General features: G+C 55.7%; 3 protein-coding genes and 1 long non-coding RNA gene across 10 annotated transcripts in view; 2 read left to right on the top strand and 2 right to left on the bottom strand.

The window, feature by feature from the left end:
• Positions 1-26,022, top strand: part of CDH23 (cadherin related 23) — a 176,266-nt gene that overhangs the window by 130,931 nt on the left and 19,313 nt on the right. Inside the window, exons 28-37 of the mRNA XM_014883277.2 lie at positions 5,994-6,054; positions 6,932-7,080; positions 8,043-8,178; positions 8,359-8,747; positions 8,841-8,942; positions 9,471-9,473; positions 10,314-10,463; positions 11,139-11,267; positions 11,371-11,499; positions 12,410-12,637. Coding sequence (XP_014738763.2) covers positions 5,994-6,054; positions 6,932-7,080; positions 8,043-8,178; positions 8,359-8,747; positions 8,841-8,942; positions 9,471-9,473; positions 10,314-10,463; positions 11,139-11,267; positions 11,371-11,499; positions 12,410-12,637 — 1,476 coding nt within the window. The remainder of the gene's footprint in view (positions 1-5,993; positions 6,055-6,931; positions 7,081-8,042; positions 8,179-8,358; positions 8,748-8,840; positions 8,943-9,470; positions 9,474-10,313; positions 10,464-11,138; positions 11,268-11,370; positions 11,500-12,409; positions 12,638-26,022) is intronic.
• On the bottom strand, positions 220-4,055 carry C8H10orf105 (chromosome 8 C10orf105 homolog). Of its 5 annotated transcripts, none has more exons than XM_088168714.1 (2): positions 3,813-4,055; positions 220-1,318 (listed from the first exon to the last, which is right to left on the bottom strand). In XM_088168714.1, the coding sequence occupies exon 2, from the start codon at positions 1,259-1,261 to the stop codon at positions 860-862; it is 402 nt and encodes a 133-aa protein (XP_088024840.1). In that variant the 5' UTR covers positions 1,262-1,318; positions 3,813-4,055; the 3' UTR covers positions 220-859. The 5 variants fall into 5 exon arrangements, with proteins under 5 accessions (XP_088024840.1, XP_088024839.1, XP_088024837.1 ...); XM_088168713.1 differs by having other exon boundaries at positions 220-1,266; XM_088168711.1 differs by having other exon boundaries at positions 220-3,356; positions 3,813-4,054.
• Positions 12,655-15,912, top strand: LOC148222900 (uncharacterized). The gene is made up of 2 exons (XR_015805063.1): positions 12,655-13,238; positions 13,331-15,912. It is a non-coding gene; the product is annotated as an uncharacterized LOC148222900 (long non-coding RNA).
• On the bottom strand, positions 15,620-25,783 carry VSIR (V-set immunoregulatory receptor). Of its 3 annotated transcripts, none has more exons than XM_014883302.2 (7): positions 25,697-25,783; positions 20,856-21,317; positions 20,139-20,186; positions 18,831-18,938; positions 17,573-17,600; positions 16,557-16,744; positions 15,620-16,341 (listed from the first exon to the last, which is right to left on the bottom strand). In XM_014883302.2, exons 1-7 carry the CDS (start codon positions 25,758-25,760, stop codon positions 16,304-16,306), a joined length of 936 nt encoding a protein of 311 aa, XP_014738788.1. In that variant the 5' UTR covers positions 25,761-25,783; the 3' UTR covers positions 15,620-16,303. The 3 variants fall into 3 exon arrangements, with proteins under 3 accessions (XP_014738788.1, XP_088024836.1, XP_088024835.1); XM_088168710.1 differs by having other exon boundaries at positions 20,856-21,314; XM_088168709.1 differs by lacking the exon at positions 25,697-25,783 and adding an exon at positions 22,257-24,053.

Below are 26,022 nucleotides of genomic sequence, written 5' to 3'. Positions count from 1 at the left end.
AGTCTGCCACCCCAGGATGGAGGCACAGCACTCCTAAAATTGAGCCGGTTTGGCAAATCGGGGGAGTGGAGGGAGTTCGAGTCTGGCTGGTGTCAAAATGACTTCTCTTAGAACATGCTTCCCAAATGAGGGGGATGCCCTTGGAAGTCCATGGCAAAAGAGAGGAAGTAATTGGGGGAAGTTGTTTTTCCACAGAACAAGATGGGAGAGAAACAGAAATGAGCCATCACCCGGCTTTAATTTAATTTACACCTTCAGTGTGAACCATTTGTACAGAAGGTCTCTCCCTTCAAATGCATCCCCACATCCCCAGGGCAGCAGGAGTTTCTGAATGTTTCCCCATCCCTTTCTCCCAAAACCAGGCAGTCCAGAGAGCAGGAATGGGAATGCATTGACCACAGCAACTGCATGGAGGGGGCGACAGGGACCAGGCAGCACATGGAGGCAGGAGGCTCCTTCCACCAACTCAGGGGGAAATTTCCATGAGGATTGCTTTCTATGGAGCAGGTCTGCCCTGGGCTGCCTCTCCTCAGGTAGCCAGGTTGCTCCTGCTCTCTTCCAGGCTGTTTGCTCAGGTGGAGCACAACTTGCACAATGTTTTCCAAAAGAAATGAAGCAGCAGGATTTTTTTTTTGGACTGCCGGCTGGTAGCTGTGTGTGGGTGTAGTTTGGATGCCTCCACCTTTCCTGACAGAAAGCAGTAACCTGGAAAGCATCTGAGAACCTGACATTGCAAAATCTCCTGGTTTTGCAGAGCCACTGCAAATTTCCAGAGCCACTGCCTGGAAATGAGTTGCTCCAAGAGTCTCTGCCTGCTCAGGATACCGAGGGATGCTTGGGAAAGAGTAGCAGGGCAAGATCACATTTTGGTGGATTCCATGATGTCCCAGTCCTGCCTGGGAGGGGTGAGCGGGCTCTGAGGCGCCAGCTGGCTCCTCCTGAAGCTGCTGATGGAGCACCTCAGGGAGCCCAGACGCTTCCAGAGCCTCAGCTGGGGCTCGCTGGCATCCACGGGGTGGTGGGGCAGGCACTCCTGGGGACCAGAGAGGGACCAGCCCAGCGCCGCTGGCTTGAAGAGGGTGACAAAGGTGAGGAGGGTGGCCAGCACCAGGAAGATGCAGATGACCCCGATGATGATGGGCAGCCAGTGTGTCACCTGAGGCGGTGCAGCACTGGGTGGGACCAGCTCCGTGGTGGGAACCAGAAGGTCAGGGAGAGGCGGGGTGGGAGAGGTCGCGTTGGCAGAGTCCTCTGTGCTCATCCTCCCTGCAGTGCGAGGTGATACAGACAAGTGGCACAGGTGGTTACCACGTGGAAGCTGGACAGACAGACACCCTCTGGTTAAACTGGTGGGTTCTTGTCGTGCCTTAATGCCCAAGATTCTCCCAGCCATGTTTTCAGTGGCACAAGGGGGACAGGAGGTGTCCATCTGCTTTGCCAGGTGACAAACTATCGCTCCAAACCGAAGTGCAAAACCACCTGGCAAAGAAGCCCACCACGATTTACATGTGGTGCCATGGCCCCTGGGAGGACACTTTTAGGGAGCACACACACATTGCATGAAGATTTTCTGGAAAGAGATAAATATCCATATGCTACAGAAAGTTCGAAATCCTCCCCCCAAGCTGCTGAGGTTTGGTTCTCCTCTGTTCCCCAGAAATGTGGGTTTGTTGAACTGGCTGTCATTTGGGGCTTTTGTGATTATTCTCTTGAAGAAATCAGACAGTTTTTTGAGCCTGTGCCCTGGTAAGTCCCCATCAAGCTGTGGTATTGTACTAGCAATGATTTTATTATTTTGCAGTGGTGAAGAGTAACACCCTCACCCTACCTTGTGCCAAAAATCCTCATGTCAGGCATTTTGCTGACCTTCTTTCAGGCTCAGACATGTCACAGATGATGCAAACCAGCTTCCCGAAATGTTAGCAGTGACAGCTCTGACCTAACACCTGGTGGAGACTGTCCTCTCCTTCCCCCAGCAGGTCAGATCCTCCCAAGAGCGTTTTGCACCCACTTTTTTGCTCACCCCCCAGCCTGAGAGGCTGTGCCAGGGGCTGGCATCTCTCCAGGTGGAGATGAGGAGATGAGGGCTGGGGAAATCCTGTTTGTGCCAACCCTTTTGGTGAAGTTTTTTTATGCTGACTTTCCTGTGGAGAGCTGTCTAACTGGTCTCTAACTGGGCAATCTCCTGGTGGACTTGGATTTGGATTGTGCCAATTTAAAACCAAGATCTTAAGAGGGGAAAGGCAGGGCTGCAGGGGCTGCCAGGGTCTCTGGGTCTGCTCTTGCACCCCAAAGTGACACCCAGGTGTGTGTAAGGCAGCAGCCAAACATTCACCATAAAACATTCCAAAAAGTGGAGGGAGGACATCGGTGACGTGGTTTGAATCACTAGGGGTGTATCAGCCTGCTCAGAGCTTGGGGGTCTTTGGGGAGATGGTGCTGTTTCCATGGGGCAGAGCCTGGAAAATGGGGAATGCAAAAACAAACGGGTCAGCACTTGAGAGGGTGAATCCCTGTGTGAGGCTCTTGTCACCCCCTCCACAGCAATGTTTTCACCTCTCTTCACCCTAATATTTTTTTATCCCTAACTAACTCCTTCCCTTAGCTTTGGGAGCAGAGCAGCAATCCCAAGGACCCCCAGCTCCATGGACAGGCTCCTCTGTGCTGCCAGGCACAGGCAGGGCTGCAGTGTGTCCCACACCGAAGGCAGCCTCAATCGAGGTTTCCAGGGCTACCTAAGTGCTGGCATTTACTGACTGCATGTGCTCAGCGTGGTGACCTCACATTGTTCCTTAAGAGCCAGCCAGGAGGCGTGGACAATTCCTTCAGGCCGTTCTTGCTCATGGCTGCAGAGTTTGTCTTTTAAATTCACTTGACAGTGTTCCATAGAAACCCATCAGCGGGGACCACGCCGATGTTTTCCCAGGCTGTTTCTGCCATTCCCTATCCTCCTCTTGCTTCCTATCCAACCTCAGCAGAGCTTTCATAGCACTGACCCTTCCCAGCCTCACTGTCCCGCCCAGGCTCCATATTCTTCACCCTGGTGGGTTAAAAGAGATTTTCCTGTCCTGGAAATCCTCCCCAACCTGATCAGCTCCAAAGATGACACATTTCCATGAGCACTCGGGCTCCAGCACTGGCCACGGGGCAGATGAGCATCAGAGGGAAAGAAGAGAAATTGCAAAAGGTAAAATGCCCCTGAGAAAAGGTGGAAAGGAAGAAATAAAAGAATGATTCTCGTGCCTGAGCAGCAGAGAGGGTTGTTGTGCCCAGCAGCAGGCACTGCTCCCCTGGCCTGGCCCAGCTGCCTAGTTTGGCAGGTTTTCCACATGCTCTCCCTCCCTTTCCTCCAACTCCTGCAAAGAAAAGGCTGTTTTCAGGCACTGCCTGTGACACAGCTCCCATGAAAAGCAGCTCTCATTCCCCTCCCCAGCCTGCTTAGCAACACCCCAACTTTTCCCAAATCTTCCCACCGGCTTGCGGGAGGAGGCGATGCTGGGCAGTCCCAAACACCTGACCCCAATGATTGGGTTCCCAGAGCAGAGATCCGTGAGTGATGCTGCTCCCCATCACCCTCGCTGTTCAGCTGCATCCAGAGCTGCATCCGCAGGGCTTTCCCCCTCTCCCATCACCGGGAGAGACACAGCAACGCTCCTGGGAAGGGAGGAGGGACGCCTGACCTCATCCCCACCCCGAAATTTGCATCCCCACCCGTTTTCAGCCCTTTCCCCAGGCTGAGGGCAGCAGTCCCACCCTGGGGGTGACCGAAGGGGCCGGCAGTGCGGGGGTTTTGGGGGTTTTGGTCTCCCTACCTCTCAGCAGCCTGCCGAGCCCGGGCTGTGCCTCCCGCACTCCCTCCTTGCCGCCTCTCCCACCGCGCTCTGCCGGCTGCCAGCCCCCTCCTCCCTTAGGAGAGGCTGGGACAGAGGGGACAGCCGGGCTGGGGACAGCCTGGGCCAGCACAGCCAAGAGGCCCGGAGCCCCTTCCCGGGCTGCAGTGCCCTGGAGCTGTGTCCCTCGCTGGGTTCAAAGCCCCTGGGATGCCTTTCCTCAGGATTTGTCCCTGTAGGATGACTCAGTGGTGCAGCCGTGGGCTGAGCCCCCCGTGGTGGGAGGAGTGGCACCTGCCCTGCACATGCCTGCTCCCCCTTTTCCCGGAAAATCTGCTTTTTTCCCCATTCTTTTATTGCCCCTCCTCATCCTTTTCTGACACCTTTCCAGTAGTTGAAAGGGGGCTGTGACAGGCTGGCTGTGCCTGCAGCCCACTCTGTAGCAAAGGGATAAAAAGGGCTGGAGCAGAAAGAGCTTTTCTCCCACTGCTTGCCCTCCAGTGCCATTGTTTTCCCGAATTTGGGACAGTCTGTCCAAGTACCACCTTTCCTTTTGGACCTCAGCAGGTCAAACCAGCAGCAGCCAAGCTTTCCTCAGGCTGGAGGCTGGCAGGAGCACGCCTTGCTTTAGTGCAAACCACTGATTTTTAATTTTAAAAAATGCCTGGGCTGACCCATATCACCTGGTTTGTGTGCCGGAGCTTCAGGCTCTGGGGTGAGCTGGGAAGAGGATGGCCCGGAGGGTGTTTGCAAGGTGCAGTTGGCTCATCCTAAAATTCACTGTCCTGGGCACAGTGGGGCAAAGAAAAGCTGGAAAGATTTGCCTCTCATCCCTTTGTTTTTTCTCCTCTGGCTTTTCCCTGTGAAAACATGGAAAGCTTTTCCTTTCCTGACATGATAGCTTTTCCCTGTGCCATGCCAAGGCAGCTGCTCTGCCTGGGCATCGCCTGCCTGCTGCTGCTCCCATCCATCCCACGGGATGGGACACAGCTCAGCTCTGCCTCAGGGCAGGTGAAAGAGCTGGTTTGGGAGGGAGAACACCCCACCGTGAAAGGAAAGTCCTTGGTGGAACATGAAATAAGAGATAAACTGGTCTGGGACAGAGGAAAACAACGTGGGTGGGCACAGGGATGAGAAATCCAGGTAGAGGTCAGTATTTTCCAAGATTTCTGCTGATGCAGGGGGACTTGGTGGAAGGGAGCAAGAGCAGCTGAAGGTGCCTCAAAACCACGTTTCAGAGGAGCATCTCTGACTCCTGTGAGTGCTGTGTGGGGCTGGGGGTCAAAGTTCCCTCTGCATGTGCATCCTTTGCAGCAACCTTTCCTCTTTCCAACATAAATCTGGATGCAAACCTTCCTAGGCAAAAAGAAAACTGCTGGGTAGTGTCACAGGAAGAAGATGAGGCAGAAGATGCCTTGCAGAGGGAAGCAGGGAGAGAATAAAGCCTCGGGCACTCCCTGCGTCCTCGCCCCGGTGCTTTGTGAGCTGCCACGCTGCGGTCGAGCTTTGGGGGCTTTGTGGGGAGGGGGTTTTGCCCTGAGAGAAGCGCAGGGGCTCGGTGCCAGCTGGACTGGAAGCCCTGGCCCTGCTGGTCACCGCCAGGTCCCGCTTCCCAGCTGGCTGGGGCCGTAGGGAATGCACTGCAGTGTTGTTCGGTGACACCAGAGGGGAGCCGTGCCTTGGTTTTCCCAGGGCGGACTCGGTCCATGCAGGCACTGTGCAGTGCAGCAGAGCCTTGGGGTGCTCCCACCCCTGCTCAGGGGCTCACGGGGGCTCTAGGCTGGCTTTTCCAGGGTGCCATGGGCTGTGTGCCCAGCTCAAGTCATCCCGGCAAGGCTCCATCATCACCAGCATCACCACTGGGACAAGCATTGGAATGCAGGGTAGGATTGATGGAGGCACCTCCTGCAGCACAGCGTGGTGGGATTTGTGGTGTGCTCCTGAGGCTCAGCTCCAGCAGCTGAGCTGGCAGCCAAGGGCTCCTGAGCCCCCTCTCCCTGCTGCCCAATGATGAGGGGAGGGTAATTAACTTTGCTTTGCATTTAGTAAGCAACCCCAGCTCAGGTGGAGGAGAAGGGTGTGCAGCTTTGGCAGGGCAGGAGGACAAGTCTTAGTCTGGAATTCTCTGCCCTTCACCTCTACTCCTCTGCTTTTCTCATGAAGGTGAAAGCCACCGATGCGGACGAAGGCATGAACGGGAGAGTGTGGTACAGGATTGTCAAGGGTAAGTCCAGGTTCCCCTTTGTTCATCAGGGAGTTTGTCCCAGGTTCCACCCAGCCTCGGGAGGTTGAGCTCGCCATCCTTTTGCATTTTGGAGCCCACAGAACCATTTATTCCGGCCCTAAGCAAAATTCAGCTTCAGGGCTCATTGCTGGGGAATGATTTGTCATGGATGAACATGATAGAACTACTAGATAGAAGCCTAAAATCTCAGAATGGTTTGAGTTGGAAGAGACCTCTAAGTTTACCTCATTCCAACCCCCTGCCATGGGCAGGGACATCTTCCATTATCCCAGGCTGCTCCAAGCCCCTCCAGCATGGCCTTGGACACTGCCAGGGATGGGGCAGACACAGCTTCTCTGGGCACCCTGTGCCAAGGACTCCCCACCCTCACAGGGAAGAATTTCTTTCCAATATTTCATCTATCCCTGCCCTTTTACAGTATGAAGCCCTTGTCCCTTGTCCCGTCACTCCAGGCCCTTGTCCCATCACTCCAGGCCCTTGTCCCAAGTCCCTCTCCAGCCCTCAGAGCCCTTTAGGCACTGGAAGGGGCTCTAAGGTCTCCCCAGAGCCTTTCCTTCTCCAGGCAGAACACAGCCTGGATCCAGAGCAGAGTTGCTCCAGCCCTCAGAGCATCTTTGTGGCCTCCTCTGGACTCACTCCAGCACATCCACATTTTTCTTATTTGATGAGATTCTGTAGCTCCTCCTGGCCTGACCCTGGTGTAGCTGAGTCTGATGCAGCCAGGGGTGATGGGGCTGAAGTTTTGCTCAATAATCTCCCTCCCAAAGATCCCCCCAGGGAGGGCTCAGCGTGTCACCAGGATGGATGTCGAGGCAGTGGGCGACATTCCTGACATTTTTTTCCCCCCCTTCACCAGGAAATGAGCACAACCACTTCCGAATCAATCCCAGCACGGGGCTGGTGATGCGAGGTGTGAGGCACCTGGACAGGGAGCAGAACTCCTCCCACGTGCTGGAGGTGGAGGCTTACAACACGGAGCAGGGGCCCATGAGGAGCTCCGTGCGGGTAAGGACCCGGCAGGCACCGCTGAGCCGCTCGTGCAAAATTTTGGGGATGCTTGGCCCTTCCCGGAGCTTGCAGTTGTGCAGGAAATCACAAAGACGTGGCATGAAGATGCTGATGGGAAGTCTCCGGGGGCTGCTCATGGGTAGAGAAGAGCTTGTTGGTGGGGAGGGTTGTTTGATTTTTCTTCTTTCCTGAGATGTTTTGGTGCCATTAGGCTGCTGTGTGGTGCAGCAGTCACCTAGAGGGAGCTCTGCTCTTCCCTGCTGCTCTGCTGCTCGGAAGAAAAGCTGAGCCTCATCCTGTTGAAAATAATCCTGGCCAGGCACTATTTAAATAATCCAGGGCCCAGTGGTGACAGTCTTCAGCTGCAGCACACCAGCTTCCCACGGTTCCCACAAACCCAGCCCTCAATAGTTGCATCTATTCTTAGACCCAGTGGTGGGGTGGGCTCTGGCTGAGCGTGAAGTGCCCCCAGCACCAGCAGCAAGCAGAAAACCAGGAGAAGGAAATGTGTTCCCTGGGGAAACAGCTTTAAACTTGGAGCAAAAATTTCCCACCGAGTCGCCAGCCGTTCTGTGTTGTCAGGTCTCCAAGGGTTTGGTCAGGGGATCCCAGAGGATGGAGGAATTAATGTGCCCGGTGTACCTCCCCCCCAGCAGGGAGAGACTGACTCACCCCAGCCCTCGGGGCTGTGATGTTAAACCGTTTGTGTTCGCTCTCCATCCATCACGTGTTGTTTGAAGAAGAGATCAGCGCAGGATCACGGAACGGATTGAGTTGGAAGGGACCTTAAATCTCCCCCAATTCCAACCCCCCTGCCATTGTCAGGGACACCTGCACTAGCCCGCGTTGCTCCAAAGCCTGGCTTTGAACACGATGAGACGTTTCACCGCGGGCACCACGCAGGCTTTGTTCCCCAAGCTCTCCCGGTTCACGCGCCGTTTCTCCGGGCGCATTCCCAGGTGATCGTGTACGTGGAGGACGTCAACGACGAGGTGCCAGTGTTCACCCAGCGCCAGTACAACCGCCTGGGGCTGCGGGAAACGGCGGGAATTGGCACCTCAGTGGCCGTGGTCCGGGCCACCGACCGAGACACAGGTGGGAAGGGCGGCATGAGGAGCACCCGGGCTGGGGGACAGCACGCTGATCCAGAGATCAGCCACTGCGGGCATCCTGGCTGGGCCGGGCTGAAATGCCGTGGGATGGGCTCTGCTGGTGGTGCCTGCCTTTTCGGGGTGCTTGGTCCAGCCAGCAGCACGGTTCCTGCTCCCTCCCCAGGGAACGGGGGTCTGGTGAGCTACAAAATCGTGTCGGGCGCGGAGGGGAAGTTCGAGATCGACGAGAGCACGGGGCTCATCACGACCATCGAGTACCTGGACTACGAGACCAAAACCAGCTACCTGATGAACGTCTCTGCCACGGACCAGGCGCCCCCCAACAACCAGGGCTTCTGCAGCGTGTACGTCAGCCTGCTGAACGAGCTGGACGAGGCCGTGCAGTTCTCCAACAGCAGCTACGAGGCCGTGATCATGGAGAACATCCCCCTGGGCTCCGAGGTGCTCCGCGTCCAGGCTCGCTCCATCGACAACCTCAACCAGATCACCTACAAGTTCGACCCCAACACCAACCCCCAAGCGCTGTCCCTCTTCAAAATCAACGGGATCACGGTAAGGCAGCCACAGCGTGGTCCCTCCTGCCTTGGCTGGGCGCCGTGAGCTTTGGTTTTGGTGGCCAGCACAGCTGTTGCTCACGCTTGGCAGGGTGTGATCACGGTCAAAGGCCAGGTGGACCGAGAGAAAGGGGATTTCTACACCTTGACAGTGGTGGCTGATGATGGAGGACCAAAAATTGACTCCACAGTGGTGAGTAGCTTCTCCCAGCTTCCCCACCGTCCGCTGTCAGCCTCGGATCGCCTCCCTCTCCCACCTCTGGGCAGGACAGCCTGCCCTAGCTGATCTTTCTGCTCCGGGGTCCACAAACCACCCTGATCTGGGGGAAAACGTGCTAAAACAGTTTTGAAGGAGGTAAATTTAGAGGCCTCAAAATACTCCACGGCGGTTTGTGTTTCAGAGGGTTATATTTAGCAGTTTCACAGGCAGTGGGCAGGAGGTGATTTGCATTTTTCTGCCAGCCCATGGGTGCTGATGGCTCTGCTCTCCACACAGCGCCGTGCTACTCTCTGAACCTTCCCCAGGCAGATATGCCAACCTTAGCTAGAAAAAAAACCCAAAGGGATGCCCCAGAGGTGGAGCCACCAAATCGCTGCAGAGGGATACCCGTGACCCCTGGCACTGCTGTGGTGGGACGCAGGGTTAACCCACACTTCCTCATCCCTCACTAACTCCTCATTGTTTCTGTTCTCTGTTTCTCCCTCTGCTTTCCTCCAACAGAAGGTAAGCCTGTCCGTCGTGCTGGGGACCAGAATCCCTCCCAAGATCCACACTGAGCTGCAGGGAGTGACTGGGGTGGAGGTCTCCGGTGCTGTCCCACCACCCCCAGGACGTGGGGCAGCCCCGGGAGCCGCCCTGCTGAATCCCGGCTCCCTGGGCAGCTGCCGGATCTGCCACAGCAGCTGAATGAGCTCTCCTGGCTCTGTGTTTTGAATTCAGCAGCAACAATAACTGAATCACCCCAGGGCTCACAGCTCGCTCCCCAGCTTCCTCCCGGGATGTTGTCGCATTCAGCCTGGCCGCACCTGGGAGCTTGGGGCACCCAGAAATAAATCCCCGGGAACAGAAAGGCTCTTCCTCTCTCATTTCTGTGTTGCCCTGCAGCACTTGGATTACAAACTCGATGAGAGCATTTCCTCTGCCTAATTGTGGCCAAGGTAGCCAGGTCCCCTTCGAGCATCTCGTGCCTTTTTCCAGGAGGGAGCTCAGGTCTCCTCCAGCTTGCCTTGGTTGAGTTAAACACACTCAGCTCTGCCCTCTTTGTGCCAGTTGAGCTTTAGAGCAAATCCTGCCCGACCCTGCTGCTGTGGGCACGGATGAAATCACTGCTAGTGAAAAGTGTAGCAGGAAAGGGTCACCCTGCAGCAGCCCGAGCTGCTCTGTGCCCTATTGGGCCATTTGGAAGATAAAAACCAGAGGATGTTCTGCAAAAAAATACACTGCAGCACCCTTGCGCTGTTTTTGCAGCCTCCAAGCATCCCTTCTCCTCCTCCTCCTCCTCCTCCTCCTGTGGGCAGGGCTCTGGCTCCTGTCCGTGCCCTGAGCCCCGTGCCCCCCTCACAGGTGACCATCACAGTCCTGGATGAGAACGACAACAGCCCCCAGTTCGACATCACCTCTGACTCGTCTGTCAGCGTGGCCGAGGACAGCGCCGTGGGCAAGAGGGTGGCCCTGGTCCTGGCCAGAGATCCAGATGCAGGCAGGAACGGCCAGGTAGGGAGGGAGACATTTGGAGGATGCTCTCAGGCACGTGGTGTGATTCCTGGGGTTTTCCTGCGCAGGGCCAGGAGTTGAGCTCGATGATCCTTGTGGGTCCCTTCCAACTTCTGTGAGGCTGTGTGTAGTGTTTCACTGACACCGAAATTCCTCTCCCAACCCCTTCCCTCTGCATCCCTGTGAGAGCAAACTCTGGTCAATAATGCCAGTGATTTCGGGGGAGTTGTGCAGTGAGTACCAACAATCCTCAGTCAAGGCAGCAGCAGAGGTGAAAATTCATCCTTGGGCTGTCTGGGGCAAAGAGCTCTGTGGGACAAGTGTCAAAAGGAGCCCTGCAATCTGAAAAACAGCTGTGGCCTCTCCCGCCGTGGGGGCTGGCAGAAAAATCCTTGGCAGTCTGAGCAGGAAGCTCTCTGACATTTGCTATTTTCATTACCCTGCAGACGAGCATTAATGAGGTCCCAACACCCTTAATAACAAAAATTGCTGGCAGCATGGGAACCGTGGATGCGCTGGGGGTTGGCCCTGTTTGCTTTGGGGCGGCTGGACCTCTTCAAAAACTGAGACATCTTGGATGGACACTGGATTTAATTTTGTAGGGCCTCCTCTCTCTTCTTCCTCCTCAGCATCACTCTGCCCTGCCCTGGTTTTCTTTCCCTGTGATGTTTCCAGGTGACTTTCTCGCTGACATCAGGGAATATCGGCCGGGCTTTTGAGATCCGGACCACCAACGGCACCTACGGCGAGGTGTTTGTGGCACGGCCGCTGGACCGGGAGCTGCTGGATCACTACACCTTACGGGTCAGCACCGCACCACCGCCCTCTCCCCTTGGTTGCTTTGCCTGGAGCTGTGAGCTTCAAAGCAGCGCTTTTTTTCCCTTGAAAACCCAACCCCCGACGGCAGATCCAAGCGTCGGACGGCGGCGTTCCTCCCCGGAGGAAGGAGCACGTTCTGCGAGTGAACATCCTGGATGTCAACGACAACCCCCCTGTCATCGACAGCCCCTTCGGCTACAACGTGAGCGTGAGCGAGGTGAGCGCCCAGCTCCTCTCTTTTCCGTCCTCCCAGGGTCAGCTCTGGCCACAGGGACAGCGGAGTGTCCCTTGCAAACGTCACCTCGGGTCGTTTAAGGATCGGTGACCCCGTGCAAACCTCGCTGAAGGATCAGTGAGCCCTCGCCATCCTCACCTTGGGTGGTGTAAGGGTTGGTGACCCCTTGAAAGCCCTCACTGGTGATGTACTCCTAGTTTTGGGCTGGGAAAGAGCTCTGCAAGCCGCTTAAGCCCGTGGGGCTGCAGGGACCAGGAGGAAGGAGAAGTGGCTACACACCCATGGAAATGCCACCAAAGTGACACAGGAGACGGTGCGGCGCAGAATAAGAATGGCTTTCAGGAAGCAGCTTAGCAAGTGCTAGATAATTAAGCAATAAAACACAATCAGGCATGAGAAAAGACAACTTATTTCCTGACAGTTTAATTCCTGGACTGAGGCAGGGGGGGATTCTCAATTTGGCGATGAAAAATGAATTATGAGTAATAGCCAGTGCCACTTAGCTGTGAGGAACTGCTGCTCATGATTTATAGCTTAGCATTAAGGATATTGCCCTGTTAAGGTTTTCTTATCTATTTAATACATGTTCAGAGCAGGTTGAAGAAGGGAATTTCTGTTATGATTTTCCCCATAATGGGACTATCCAAAAATAATTAGCTGAGCTCTGGGTCCATTACACGGCCTTCACCTTTGCACACATTGCAGGTTTTATGCTGTGCCAGACTAGATAAGACCTAATGTGCAGCTTCCTGCTGAGCTGCTGGGTGTTGGGGCAGCGAGTTTGGAGCCTCAAGCACGTCAGTGCCCTGTCTACATTAGAATTAATTACATTATTAATCAGGTATTTTATATGTGATGAGGCTCGCGGCATTTACGTCGCGTCTCCCCGCAGAACGTCGGCGGCGGCACGGCGGTGGCCCAGGTGCGAGCCACCGACCGGGACATCGGCCTCAACAGCGTCCTGTCCTACTACATCACCCGCGGGAACGAGGACCTGACGTTCCGCATGGACCGTGTCACCGGCGAGATCGCCACCCGGCCCTCCCCGCCCGACCGGGAGCGCCAGAGCTTCTACAGCCTCGTGGTCACCGTGGAGGACGAGGGCAACCCCTCCCTGTCGGTGAGCCACCAAAAAGGGCCTTGCGGGGCAGGATGGGGATGGGCAGCGCTGCGGGAGTGAGTGGGAAAGGGGAGAAAAGGAACAGGGTGTGATGTGTTGGTGATTCGGGCTCCAAACCTGCCGCGCACAGATTTGGTTCGGTCTTCTTCCATGCCTGGTCCTGCAGGAGCCTCCCTCACATCTCCAAATGCAAAAAATATGGGAATATCCATGGGGAAGTGTGCTGGCTGCTGCTGCCCTGCTCACAGGCTCTCTGGGAAAGGCTCCAGACACTGCCCACCCATCTCAGCACTGGGAGTGGCTGGAGCAGCAGCTCAACCACAGCTCCATTCACCGTAGACACGCTGTGTCCCTGTGGATGAGATCTGGTGATTTTGGAGTGCCAGGACAAACTGAAAGGGGGTTGATATCATCCCGTAGTCAGGGGAAGTGATTCCTGCTTGGTTTGTTGTTTTGCTTGGTTGGTTGTTCGTGCCTCTGAGGATGACCTGGCATGGGAGAGTCAAAAGAGCAGATGCCACGTGGGGCATTTTGCAGCTCTGAGTCCCTTCTCACCCCACGTCTCTGCAGAGAGGCGAGACAGCACCCACGTGCACAAATGGTGAGACAGCCTGACACCTTGCGTGACACTGCCATCCTTCCTGTCCCCACCTCCACCTGCTATCTCGCACCATCTCTCTGCTCTGCCACCAGAGCTCCGTCTGCAAAGCCCTGCTCTACATTTTGATGAAGCAGGTCACAGCCAGCAGTGCAAACGGTGGCTGCGATTCTCACTTCAGGCTTTGCTCTCTCAGCTCCTCCCGCCCTGTTGATTCACACTCCGGCTTCTGCATCACCTTATTTTCCATTAGCTGTGTCATCACTGAGGCTTAAACCTTAGGTAAGTCTCGTCCTCCAGAGTGAGAAAAGGCAGCACACCGTGCCACCAGCTCCTCCTTGTCCCCACCACTGTGGGAGCATCGCTGATCCTGGCATGCTGAGGAATGCTGTGTGCTGAGCTGGCGAATCCCGTCGCCATGGCAATGGCCTCTTCCCTTCCCGGTGCCAGCCAGGACAAGTGGCACAGCTTATCACTGTCCCAGCAGCCCTGCCAGTCCCCAGAGGCTCTGCTGTGTGCCCACCATGTCACGAGCACACGTTATGCCAGCAGCAACAACCCAAATCCCAGCGACACAAAGTGCCCAGTGACCCAATTCCTGAGCAGAGAGAAGAGTTTTGGCCCTCTGCAGAGCCTGAGGACGCTCAGGTCTTGTGAAAGGCTGTCGGGCGTGTTGCTGGGTGCCTGCTGGCCTCATGCCTGGGTGGGGAAATGATGTCTGTCAGGGGCTTGCTGCCTGCCAGAAACTCTGCTTTCACAAGGAGGTGCAGGCTGATGCAACAAAGCACAAAAGGGGGTGATTGTTTGTAATTTGTACGTCCATCCGCGGGTTTCAAGGTTCCCTCTGTGTGAGAGAGGCAGGGGAGACAGAGCTGAGAGAGGGCTGTGAGGTCCTCACTTGGAAGTGGTGATGTGGGATTCCCAGGACAGCAAGGGAACAGGGAAGACTGGCCAAGAGGAATCTCTTAGGAGCTGAAAATGCGGGAACAAAAGGATAAAATGCTGCTGATAAAAGGAAAACACTTTAATTTAATAAAAAGCATTGCAGGAGGAAAAAAAAAAAACCTTCCCAATCTGGTGAGCTGCAAATGGAAGGTGTGTGGGAATTTCAGGGGTCACCTGGGTGCTCTCAGGAAGGTGTGCCCGAGGGAATTGCAGCACCCCTCTGCACTGGGATACAGGGATCCTGGTGGCACCCACACAGGCACTGGTGGCTCCAGCACGGCAGGGTGCATCCTCACTGCCCAGATGTTGATGTCACATCTGGGTCACCTTCACCACGAGCATTTGTGCCATCTTCTCCGTGGCAGTGGGGGCCAGCACCCCTGTGCCGGGACTCTGGCTGCAGAACGCATGGAAGCCATTTCTTCTCTCTCCTAGAAGTCTTTAGTTTTCCTTCTGGAGGGAAAACTGATGCCACTCCAGAGAGCTTAGCTCTGCCTGCAGCACCGTGTATCCCCAAAAATGGGGTTCACAAAAGCTGTTTCCAACAAAGCTCGGTTCTGTCATCAAGCAGTGCATTCCTTAGGGAGCAGAGCGACTTGGAGAGGGTTTCAAAGCCGTTAAGACCTGCAGGCAGGCAAAACCCCGGCGTGCCTTCCCGGCTGGAGCTGCTGAGACAGGGAGAAGGAAGTGCTGGAGGCGCCAGGTGCTGGATTCCCCGGCAGAGCCGGGACGGGGCTGAGCCGTGGGTGGCAATAAAGCACCAGTCCCAGGCTCAGGAAATTCCACCCGTGGTGCATGGATGGGGGTGTGGGTGCTGGCTGCTCCTTCGTCCCTGAGCTCCCTTGAGGGTGCTCCTGCTGAAGCCAGAGCTGGGTTAATGAAATCCTGCAGCAGCCCATTCCAGAGGGATGTGGTGTGGAAATTCGTGTGCTGCCAGGGATGCTGTGCCTGGCCACGCTGCCTGCTCTGATCTGACTCTCTTTGGCTATGAGTAATGTTTATGTTTGTCTCGTGGCCATTTTCTTACCCACCTTACAACAAAAAGAGAAACAAGAGAAGAAAAAAAACAAAACCCCAACAAAACAAACACACTCTGAGTAACAGTGCCTGCCACAAGGTTTGATATCATCGCCAGGGCTGAGTCACGCTGGAGCTGTAGTTTCTCTTGGATAAGCAAAGCCAGATGCTGTGTTCAGATGCTGCACCCACGTCCCCCAGGGCGTCACAGAGTCCTCTCACAGTGGCCCCAGTGCTGGCTGCTCTGCTCTGGCCGTGCTGGCCATCCTTAGCATTTCCCACTGTGCCCCCCCATGCCTCCAGCTCTCCACAGGGGCTCTCTGCCACCTCACAGCAACATCCTACAACACCCTCCAGATGAACTTCCTAATTGACAGGCATAAAAAAAGAAAAAAAAAAAGCGAAAAACAAAACCATAAACATCCTTTTTTTTCCTTTTAATCAGCACTGATAATGAAACAAACAGAAAGATAAATTGCCCTGATCCCAAGCCAAGGATAAAACTGCAGCAGAAATAAGGCTCCTCCCAACATGTGTCCTGCTGAAAAGGCAGTAGCATCACGAGTCCATGGCCATTTCAAAAGGCTGGTAAGGAAAGAAGGCTCTGGTGGCAGCAGGGAGCCTCTCCCCTTCCTGTTTTGCAAAGAGAAAGGTAGTACGAGGTTGGCTGGTGATCCTGTTTTGTTCCATGCTGAATAAAGTATTTTGCCATCCACTCCCAGAGAGGATGTTCAGTCAAGGATCCAGAAAAGTGTTGATGTTGCAGAGCTTAGACCCTGGCAATAAGTTAATCCTCGGGGAAGTCTGCAGGTGCAGGACATCCTTCCATCATCCCCACACCCTCAGTTTTCAGCTGGTCTGTAAAATGTGAGCAGTACAGAGCCATGCACTTCTCCATGGAAACAAATAGTTAAAAATTGAAATCCAAGCAAGAGAGGTTCACTTCCAGTCCCAGAGCAGTGGCAGGACGGGGGACAAGGGCAGGGATCCTGCACACAGGATTCGTTCCTTAAGGCATTGCTGGCCCTGGCCCTGCCACCCTCCTGGGGCTGTTGTCTTGGTGAGCACAGCGTGGTCTGCAGGATCTGTGGTTTCCTCTGGGGTCTTTAGGCTTTCAAGGAATTTGGTGAGTCGGGAACAGGATCTGGAAAAGGGCAGAGCAGGGATATTAGTCCAGCTTACAGCTGAAGGGATGTCATTCCAGGAAGTGAAGCAGAACTCTGCTTTTGGGTGGAAAACAGAGGATTTAGGTCCTTCCAATCTTCCCACACAACACCAAGTCTGCCGCTGATATTTAACCCCTTCCCTTCCCACCTCTCCCACCGCCTCCAGAGGGTCCCAGCATCTGCAGTCACTCACCCAGGGTGGGGAAGAAGCAGTCCCCAGGGCCGGGAGGGGACAGGGGGGTGCTGGGCTCCGAGAGCAGGTGCCTGCCAGACTCCGAGGGCAGCCTGCTGGCCACGTAGGACAGCTGGGGCCGGGGCCGTGGCTCCGATGGCACCGATGGCACCGCCTCGAACACGGGGTTTTCAATGCCCTGGGCGCTGCTGTGGGACAGGAGAAACATTTTAATTTTATTTTATTTGCCTTCTTTTAAATCCCCAGGTGCTGGAACCCAGAAGCCTGGGAGTTCTGAGCTTTCTGTGCTTTCTGAGAACACTACTTTTGACTTGAGGCCTTGGAAAAAGTTTCCAAATTTGAGTGATAGAGTTCGAGTCACTGGAGTGTAGTTAGAATAAAAGCGTGTAATTTCACACAGTGAAGGGTTTTAAATTTGAGGTTTTAGAATATAGTAATAGGTATGGGACAAGATGGAGGTGCTTGGGTGTTGCCTCCTTCTTCCTAATTTCAGGTAGTAGTTTTTGGTTGGATAATTAGTGCTGCACTGCGGGTCACAGGTGTTTGGTTATTGGGTCAAAAGGATAAATAAGAAAGGTGTTGGCTTTTAATTGGGCTGTTTAGCTTTAAAAGACCTTGTAACTAGCTCGATTCAGCTCCATCTTGCTCACTTTTGGCTATCAGCTAGAAGTTTGGCTGAGGATTGGGAGCAGGTAAGCAGGGCAGGGAGCAGGTTCAGGCAGTGGCACCGCAGGTGAGAGCAAAGGGGGAGCCCAGTGCAGGGGGGAAGGTTTAGCCAAAGTGGTTCCAGGCTCTTCCTGGGGTGCAGGGAGAGGCAGGCCCTTGAAAAACGGAAGGATGCACTTCCCACGTGGAGATAGGGAAGAGAAACAGCGATTTCCCAGAAAGGGAAAGGACTCAGGGTGTGGGTGACACCCCTTTCACTCTGCTGGGCTGAGGATATGTGCAGGCTTCAAGGAGAAGGAGGAAAGGACAAGACCTCTGCAGGGTGTGGGGTGCAGGCTGGCTTTCCTTACCTGTCCATCCTGACAAGCTCGTGGGCACCTGCAAAGACAAAATATTTGGGGTGAGTGCTGGCAGCACAAAGCAGCAGAGCACCAAACCCATTGCCAGTGCTGCTCTGGTGTCTCTGTGCATCCCTGCCCTCTTTTTCACTCCCCAGCCCAGCATCCTCCCAGACTGACACCCAAAGAAGGGGAAGAGACACTTTCTGCATGCACGGGGTGAAGTGAGGTGCAGCTGCAGTCCACTGGTGCCTGGATGCAGCCACCACCCTCCTGGGGCTCTGCAAACACCACCTGCAAACACTTGGCTGGTGTTAGGTGCTCCCTCACCCCCTTCAGCCCGTGTTGCTGGGCTCTGCTGCATGTCTGAGCTGAGATGCTCGAGTTTTGGCCCAAGGTGCTCCAAAGAAAAGCGCTGTGTGGAAATAATCTGGCCCGTGATACCTGACAGGGCAAACCCCCCTGGATTTTGACCGCCCTGTGGGGTGAAGCAGCATCCAGGTGATGCTTTGCAGGTGGAGGTGGGAGCTGCAGCCCAGGCAGTGCTAAATGAGTGCCTGAAGGGGATGGCTGTGGAAAGCACAGCTCCCATTCTCGTGGCTGGCGCTGTGCCCGCTGCTGCTGCACAAAACCACTTCTCCAAAGGAGCCACACAGCACCCACCGAGCTGGGAGAGGAAAACCACAGGGCCCCCGCTTGCCCAAGGGCTGATGAAATGCCTCTGCCAGTTAAGGTGGTGCCCCTTTCCGCCTAATTACTGAAATCTCTGGGAGCCAAGCACGGGCAGGAGAGCTGGCAGCTGCCTCAGCACAGCCTGGGATTCTGGGGCAGCAGAGAGGAGACCTGGCTTGCTGCTTCCTATGGCCATAGGCATGTCATTTTTAAATGCCACATGTCTTTTTAAAGAGGAGGGTGAGAAAAAGTGCAAATAGTGCTTTGCAGTCACTAACAAGGCGAAGCTTCTATTTCAGGCGTGCAGTGGAGGGAGGGATGAGTAACTGAGATGGCTCTCGCAGTGGATGGGGAGGAAAGGGCTCAGCAGGGAGCATCCTCACAGTCTCAGTGCCCTGCCATGCCACACTCCTCACCAGCAGCCTGTCCTTCCCAGGACAGCTCTGCAGGAGGCACCTGGCAAGGGGGGACCTGTCTTACACCACACCCCTGGCGCTTGGGGCAGCCAGAGCAGCCGATCCCATGAGTGAGGCACATCCCATCCCGCCCTGCCAGGCTGGGGAGCCCCAGGAGATGAGCTGGGTGTCCCAGTACATACGTCTGCTGCTGGCAGCTTGTCTCTGCTTGTAAATGAGGAGCAGGATGAGGGGCAGGCAGAGGATGCCCACGATGCAGGCGCCCGTGGCCAGCGCGGCGGCCGTGATATCTGCAACAGAAGAGCGCAGAGATCAACCCTCCCAATCACCTCCCCTTCCTTGGCCTCCCTGAGCCAAAATTGTTTGGGGATGGAAGAGACCTTAAAGATCATCCAGCACAGGGCAACCCCGTGTTGCCTCAGAGCTGAGGCAGTGTGGCTCCCACACGCACGGGATTCACACTGGGATGCGTGGCCAGCTGTGGAGATAAGCTCTGAGGCATCCTGTTGGAACCCTGACCAAAGTCCTTCACTGCTGCAGGATATCCCAAGGTTTTTAGTCTCCTGGATAGGAGAGAAGCCCTGATAAAAGCTCCCAGCAACTTTGGAGTGTTGAGTCTGACCCACTGCCAGCCTCAAAGTGCTCGGGCATCAAAAAGGGCTTGTTACCCACAGGCTCTGCTAATTAATGTGCCCCTGGAGAATGTCACCCACAAAGGCTCCCAGAAAGCCTGAAGCCTCATCTGTGGCCATCAGGGTCCTTGTGGGATGGCTCATGGTGAGGCTGAGGGCTGCTTAAATCAAGGGCAGGTTCAGCTCCTCTCCTGCACCTCCGTCTGAGGAAGCAGCTTCTTGCCCCTCTGTGCTTTAGGAGTTGACATTTTTCTCTTTTTTCCCTGACAGGGCGGGGTGTCCCAGCACTTGAGACTGAAGGTTAGGGACAAGAAATCACAGCTCATGGGGACCAGGAGCTGCTTCCCTTGTCTGGGCATGCTGCAAAAGAATTTTAGCCAAATCTGCCCATTTAGGAGCAGCAAAGGGGGACAGACAGAGCGACCCAGCAAGAAACCAGCTGCACAGTGGAGTGTGGGCACCTCCACGTCTAGACACAGCTCTGGGGGAGCCCCACATTGTCTGAGCACTCAAGCAAGGTTTGGGTTTCCCGTGTTCAAGGCAGAGGTGGCTCGGGGTGTAGCAAGAGGCTCCTGCAACTCTTTCATCTTTCTGTCCCTTCCCATCCGCTCGTGGCAGCGGCCGCTAAATCCCTGTTTTGGGAGGGGGCTCAGATGCTTTAGTGAGTGATTTCCGTGGGCTTCAGGACAGTCATAGCCAGGGGATGGGCTAAAGAAGGCTCAGCATTGGAATCCACGCTCCCAACACCCCGCTGTGAGGTTGTGTGTGAGCACTGGTGTGCTGGCAGCGATCCCTAGGGAATGTGTGGGCCAGGATGGTGAGCAGCACGTTGGAAAGAGGGGTTTTTTTTCCCTTTACCTTGGCCGTTGGCAGTGTGAAAAGTGCAGTTTTGAAGCCCTCCTTTGCCTGCAGAAGAGAACAGAAAAGCTCAGGATTCACTCAGAATTCCCACAGAACTCTCAACCTGCTGCCTGTCCTTGTCTTTTCTCCCTGGTATTGAGAACATTGCTCATCCCAGAGCAGCCCAAAGCAGTTTAATCCTGTGTTCAGTGAGATCCCTTCTGCAAGAACCTCTTTGTCCATGGCAGCAGGGCCCCTTGCTGACTGCCTAGCCTCTTTTTGTTTCAGTCTAAAAGAAAAGTTATCTAATGCTGCAAATCAAGGCCAGGAGATGCCTTCCCCTCCCTCATGCCTCTCCCTCTGGGCTGCTATCCCAAGGTTATCTGTGAGCCCTCACTCGGGCTTGCACCACCAGCCAGCTCCTTTTAAGCTGAGGCTTGTTTTTCTCCCTGCCAGAAGGAGGTTGAAGAAGATCACTGAAACTATGTACCATGGATTTTATTGCATTCCAGCCTCTCGAGTTATTAAGATTTTTTTTCTTTTTTTTTCTTTTTTTTTTTTTTTTTTTTTTTTTTTGTTAAATGTTTCATCGCTCCCTAGCTCTGATTCAAACCTTCAACATCTGCTGCTCTTTGACTTCTGGAACATGCTTCCAGATGTCAGGGAAGTTGACTCCCCAGCGCCAGCGCTGCATTCCCGTGCCCTGGCACGGCTGCAGGGCTGGCACTCACACACCTGGCTGGATCTGCAGCTCCACGAAGCCATGAGCCACCTGCGTGGTGTGGGGCTTGCCGTGACCTTCCCTCCTGACCTCCACGGCGTAGCAGCAGTAATTCCCGCTGTCCTGCAGCGTCAGGTTCATCACCACGATGTGGAAAGCGCCGTGGTGGTCGGGCACAAACTCCACGCCGCGGTGGCCGCTTTGCCTGCCCGGCGGGGATTTTTGGGAGCCGTTGCCCGGAGGTTCGTGGTGCTTGCCCAGGTCGTGGTGCAGCTCCTTCTCGGTGACGTTTCGGATGTGTCTCCTGTCGGAGCAGCTCTGGTCGCCCGTGCTGCTGAAGTACCAGGTTTTGTAGAGCAGGTCGTGGCGCTGGGCCAGCGCGCCGCTGATGCGGCAGGTCAGGGTCACGTTCTGGCCCTCGGGGCACACGCACAGCGAGTACGGGGTGCTGATCAGGAATGATGCTGCCCTTCCTCCTGCCAGGGAGAAGAGTCAGAGCCTGGGTTTACCCTGAGTTGCCCAAAACCACCGCCCATGTTGGTCCTGGCACAGGATGCCCGGGAGAGCTGTGGCTGCCCCGTCCCTGGAAATGTCCAAGGCCTGCTTGGATGGTGCCCTGAACAACCTGGGATAGTGGAAACTACACGATCTTGAGCTCCCTTCTAACCCAGATCATTCCAGGATTTTGCAGCGGGGCTGGGAGCACAGCTTCCCCCCAGAAATCAACTCTGCAGGGAGGGACATGCTTTAAATGCAGTTCAGCAGCAGCAGCAGCAGGGGGGCAGAAGCTTCTCTGGAGCAGGGAGGCAAAGGAGGAGAGGAGAAGCAAGGCAGCAGAGTTACGGCTTGTGAAGGAGGAAACACAAGCGCTGCTGCAAAAAAAAAAAAAAATAAAAGGAGCAAAAACAAACAGAAAAGTTCTAGGAGGAGCATGCCCCCCCCTTCTCCCCCAGATGAGGCGGGGAGCAGGTCCCACCCTCCTTGTTTTTCAGCCCCCAGGGGAGAAAAGGCAGAACTGGCTGATGCTGACGGTGAGGACCTGCTGGAAAATGAAAACAATTTCCAGAAAGAAATTTGGGAACGCGAGCAGGAGGAGGCGTGGCAGGAGCGGGGGCAAGGGGCACACTGCAGCATTGCTCCACACGTGGGTGGGGGGGTACTGCTGGGTCAGGGGAGGGAAAAATGCAAAAACGGGAGAGGTTTGGGTGCTCTGGCCCTGCCAGAGCCATTCCTTCATGTTCGCAGAAGTGCAAATGTCACTTCGAAAGCTGGAGAAAAAGCAGAGTTTATTTACTTTAAATTACTGTGGAACAAAAGCTTCTGGGGCTGGTTTGCAGCAGGGGAGATGCTACAAGGACGAGATGGGTTTCGTTGGTTGTTTTGGGGTTTTTTTTTTTGGTAACATCCTGTCGTACCATTTGCTCCGCCACGTTTAGCTTTGAGGTTTCTCGCTTGCAGTATCGAGAGGACAGGGCGTGATGCAGGATCACAGGCAGGGTGTGATGCAGGATGCCCACAAGCATCCAGCCAGGCCACAGGCTCCCCACTGCTGGGCCACCCTGAGAGCATCCTCCTCCTCCTCCTGGGGGCAGAGTCACCGTGTCACCTGGCCCAGCTAGAGTGAAACCAAAAACGTGCCTTCCACCCTTTGTGGTTATCTCTGACTCTTGGTGATAGTGCAAGAGCGCCGTGAAGCCCGAGGGTGCTCTGCAGGGAGAGAGGGAGGCTTTGGGGAGGAGATCAGCCACGCTGCGCTGCCTGCTCTGGAGCACACGGTGCCAAGGAGTCCCCAGAGCCAGGGATGGCGTGACCTTTGCCTGACCACTCCTTGGATTGCTTCCTGCTCCCCCCAGCACGTGTGGCAGCACGTCCCCAGAGCTGCTCCGGGGCAGAGGTTTGTGTGGCCTGAGCTCAGTCTCGTTTTCAAGCCCTGACTTCTGCTTATCCTCGGATGCTGCTGGGGCCAGGATGCACAGCCGGGCTGGATGGGTTCTGGCAGGCAGCAGAGAGGGTCCCTCAGCTCCTTGCCAAAGCACAAAAGGCAAGCTCGGATGTGCTTCTCCATACCTGCTGCAAGGGGAAGTGCCCCATTCACATCGGGGGTCTCCTGGGAGCCACAGGAAGGGAAGCCAGGCCTCTATTGGAGGAAGCCACACTTCCAACACCTTCCAAAAGTATCTGCAGGAGCCTTTTGTTTTTCCACGCGCCTCCCCTCAAGTGAAGTCCCGCTCGTCGCCGCACGGTTTGCGAAGCTCTGCCTTGCTGAACCATCCAGCCTCCGCCTCCAGAGCTTGATGGGAACCGTCTGGATGGAAAGTCAGCGCAGCCCACGCACTCGGGGAGCGGCAGAGGTTACCATGTGTGCAACCTTCGGCGCTACAGGCTTCCTTTCCTTCTCCAGAGCGGGGGAAGGCTCTCCAAAGCCTTGGAGTGGAGGAGACAGCAGCCGGCAAGGCAGGGTACAGCCCACAGCAGTGCCAGGCCAGTCGGTGTTCCCTCCCCGAGATGTACCCAGGCTTCAAACACATGCTGGATGCCAGATGGAACCCAGAGGAAGCATCTCCTGGTGGTGGATGGTCTTTATATCAAAGCCCATAGATCTTTAATCTCCTGGGCTTCTTCCGTGCCCAGAACCCGGGCTTGGCTCCTTCCACACCCCAATCAAACCATTCCCTTTGAAGTCAGAGCTGCTGGCAAATGCCAAAATAAAGCCAGATGCCCGTCTTCGTGCATCTCCAGCTGGTTGGACCAGTTGAGGGCTGAGCTGAGAGCTGTTGTCTTGTCACCATCTGGTAAAGACAGAGGAGGTCTCAAGCAGGTGCCAAAAGTGCCTCTTTTCCTCTTTGGCACCTCAGTAACTTCAACCCTGCTGCATCGGTGGGGTGCAGAGCCCAGTGCAGTGCTGGTACATCCCAGTGCTGGCTGGCATCACTCTCTTGACACCCGGGAGCTCTGCTTTCAGACAAAACACAGAAGCACAAAAAAGTGCAGAAACCTGTGCTGCTTGACCGGCCAACACCTTAAATAAATCAGGATTTCACACCAAATTCTGCGTCAGTGACCAAAAGCCTCTCCTACGTTTGGTCCCCAACCCTGGCAAGCAGGTGTTTGATCTGCACTCCTGTGCTTGACAGAAGTGATTTCCACATCAGGACATTTCCTCTTTCCACTCCGAGGAAATCTGCAAGGATCGGGGATGGAGCCTTTGGAGGGGCTCACCTGCTGGAGACAGAGGTGGAGCAAGGAGCTCTGCTTTCTTCCTCCTCTGGGACTTCTTGTCACAGGCTCTCACATCAAAGTGCCCTGAGCCCCATCGTCACTGTGCTGTGATTATGCTTCAGAGTTATCAGCCAGGTGAGATGAGCAGGGGCATCCGTAGCTCTGCAGAAGCACCTCGAGCACCAAAGAAAGAGGAGAGAAAAAACTTGCTGAAGATGCCCGAGACATGTTAACAGCACTCATCTCCTGCACCCCAGGGGCCAAATGGCTTTCCAGCAGTGGGGGTACCCGTCATCCAGGCAGTGGAGGCAGCAGCCTCGGGGGGTCCTGCCTCGTTCCTCTTCCAGCACAGCCCCGGCTCGGGGACAGCACTTGGGATGCGATTTTGGAAAGCCCAGCTCAGCTGCCATCCTTTAGATGAGGAGGAGCTACTTCCCCATCCACCTTGCTGCCAGCATCCCCAAGCTGGATGTCTCCAAAGGCTACTTCTCCATCAATCCCTGCTAAAATTAGCCCGGGGGGGGGGGGTGGGTCAGAAAGTTTTGGCAGGCGCGGGGTTGCGCAAAGCTCAGTTCCTCTGGCACCAGCCTCACACTGAACATCAGCATCCGAGCTTGTTGCTTTGCAGAAGGCCTGAAGTTCAGTCCCATTTTTGCACCCCAGATGCAAAAGCGAAGTCATTCAGATCCCCGTGGAGATGCTGGGAATTTTGCTTTCCCGAAGCAAAACGTGGTTCAATCCACACCAGCCTTGCCGTGGGGCACCTTCGGGCATGTTTTCTTGCTGGAGATGCGCTGACAGAAATCGTGGAGGCAGTGGCTTTGTCCCGGGAGAGAGGGTGAAGAGGAGCCCGATGCTCATCCTCCGCCTGCGCAGGGCAGGGAGGGATCACGGTCCTTCCCAGTTTCCTTCTCGGAGTCGTGGCCCAGAGTGGAACCGCGGTTTTGATGCCACCGCCCCCGTTTCCCCGCCTGGCCCCGGCCCCCCGGACGGAAACGCTGCCTGCCAGGGCTGGTGCGGGGTCAGGCGTGAAGCAGCCCCCTCCCAAAACATCCCCCTGGGATGCGCACTGGGAAGAGCTCGCTCCGGGGAGCTCGGAGTGTGCCCTGCCCGCTGCTGGCTGCCCAGCCGGAGAAGTGCCCGGCACATCCCGGCGGAGCGCAGCATCCTTAGAGAGGGCATCCCAGCCCCGCTCGCACAAATCCCCTCTCTCCGCTCCCCCTGGAAGGGTCTTCTCGCCGTGGCACAGCCGGGGACCCCCACCGTGCCAGGGAAAAGTGCCGTGGGAGGACGGAGCAGCTTTTCCAGCCCGGGGTCTCCAGCGGGAGGCTGGGACAAGGCGCTGCTTTCCTTCCACGCATGTTAGATCAAAGCAGAGGAAGAAAGGAAAAAAAAAAAAAAAAGAGAAAACAGTTCTCAGAGTTTTAGGACAGCGGTTCCCCTGTGGCCCCTTTACCCCCGCACCGTGTGAAACGCTGGCTCGATCCCCCACACACCAAAATCACAAAGGCAAGAGAGCGAATAATGCCCAAAACACTCCTGGTGCCGGAGCACAGCCCCGGGCAGGCGAGCACCGTGCCCCAAGAGAGGAGAGTCTGTCCGGGCAGGGAGGAGAGGAAAGCGAGCTGGAGCTTACCGTGGGAAGCGAGCAGGCAGAGCGCAGCCAGGAGCAGCCCGGTTCGGGGGGACGCTGTCCCCATGGTGGCAGGGTGTCCGGGGTGACCGAGGTGGCCTCTGCGGAGCCACCGCACGCTCTGAGCAGCCCCGCAGCGCCGGCCGGACTTGCACACACAGGAAATTTCATTGCGATTCGCTCGGCGCTGCCGAGAACGGCGAGCACCCCCCGGAGGTGAGAGGCTGCAGGGAGCAGCGGGGCGGGGGCACCCGCGGGTGGGGATGGCTTCGGATCCAGCCCCTTCGGGCACTGGGTGCTTCTGCGGGGTTTCTTCCCTTACAGCCTGG

This window comes from Sturnus vulgaris, chromosome 8 (genome assembly GCF_052056855.1).
Source record: "Sturnus vulgaris isolate bStuVul1 chromosome 8, bStuVul1.hap1, whole genome shotgun sequence".
Lineage (NCBI taxonomy): Eukaryota > Metazoa > Chordata > Aves > Passeriformes > Sturnidae > Sturnus > Sturnus vulgaris.
This window is presented reverse-complemented; position numbering and strand designations above follow the sequence as displayed.

What these genes read in the sequence shown, in the direction of transcription:
- C8H10orf105 (XM_088168711.1), bottom strand. Translation starts at nt 1,429, where the DNA reads ATGGACACCTCCTGTCCCCCTTGTGCCACTGAAAACATGGCTGGGAGA.
- VSIR (XM_088168709.1), bottom strand. Translation starts at nt 22,410, where the DNA reads ATGCTCTCAGGGTGGCCCAGCAGTGGGGAGCCTGTGGCCTGGCTGGAT. An exon ending in ACAAGCTGCCAGCAGCAGAC is followed by an intron (nt 17,601 to 18,830) that starts GTATGTACTGGG and finishes TTGTCTTTGCAG; the next exon opens with GTGCCCACGAGCTTGTCAGG. An exon ending in GAGCTTGTCAGGATGGACAG is followed by an intron (nt 16,745 to 17,572) that starts GTAAGGAAAGCC and finishes CCTGTCCCACAG; the next exon opens with CAGCGCCCAGGGCATTGAAA.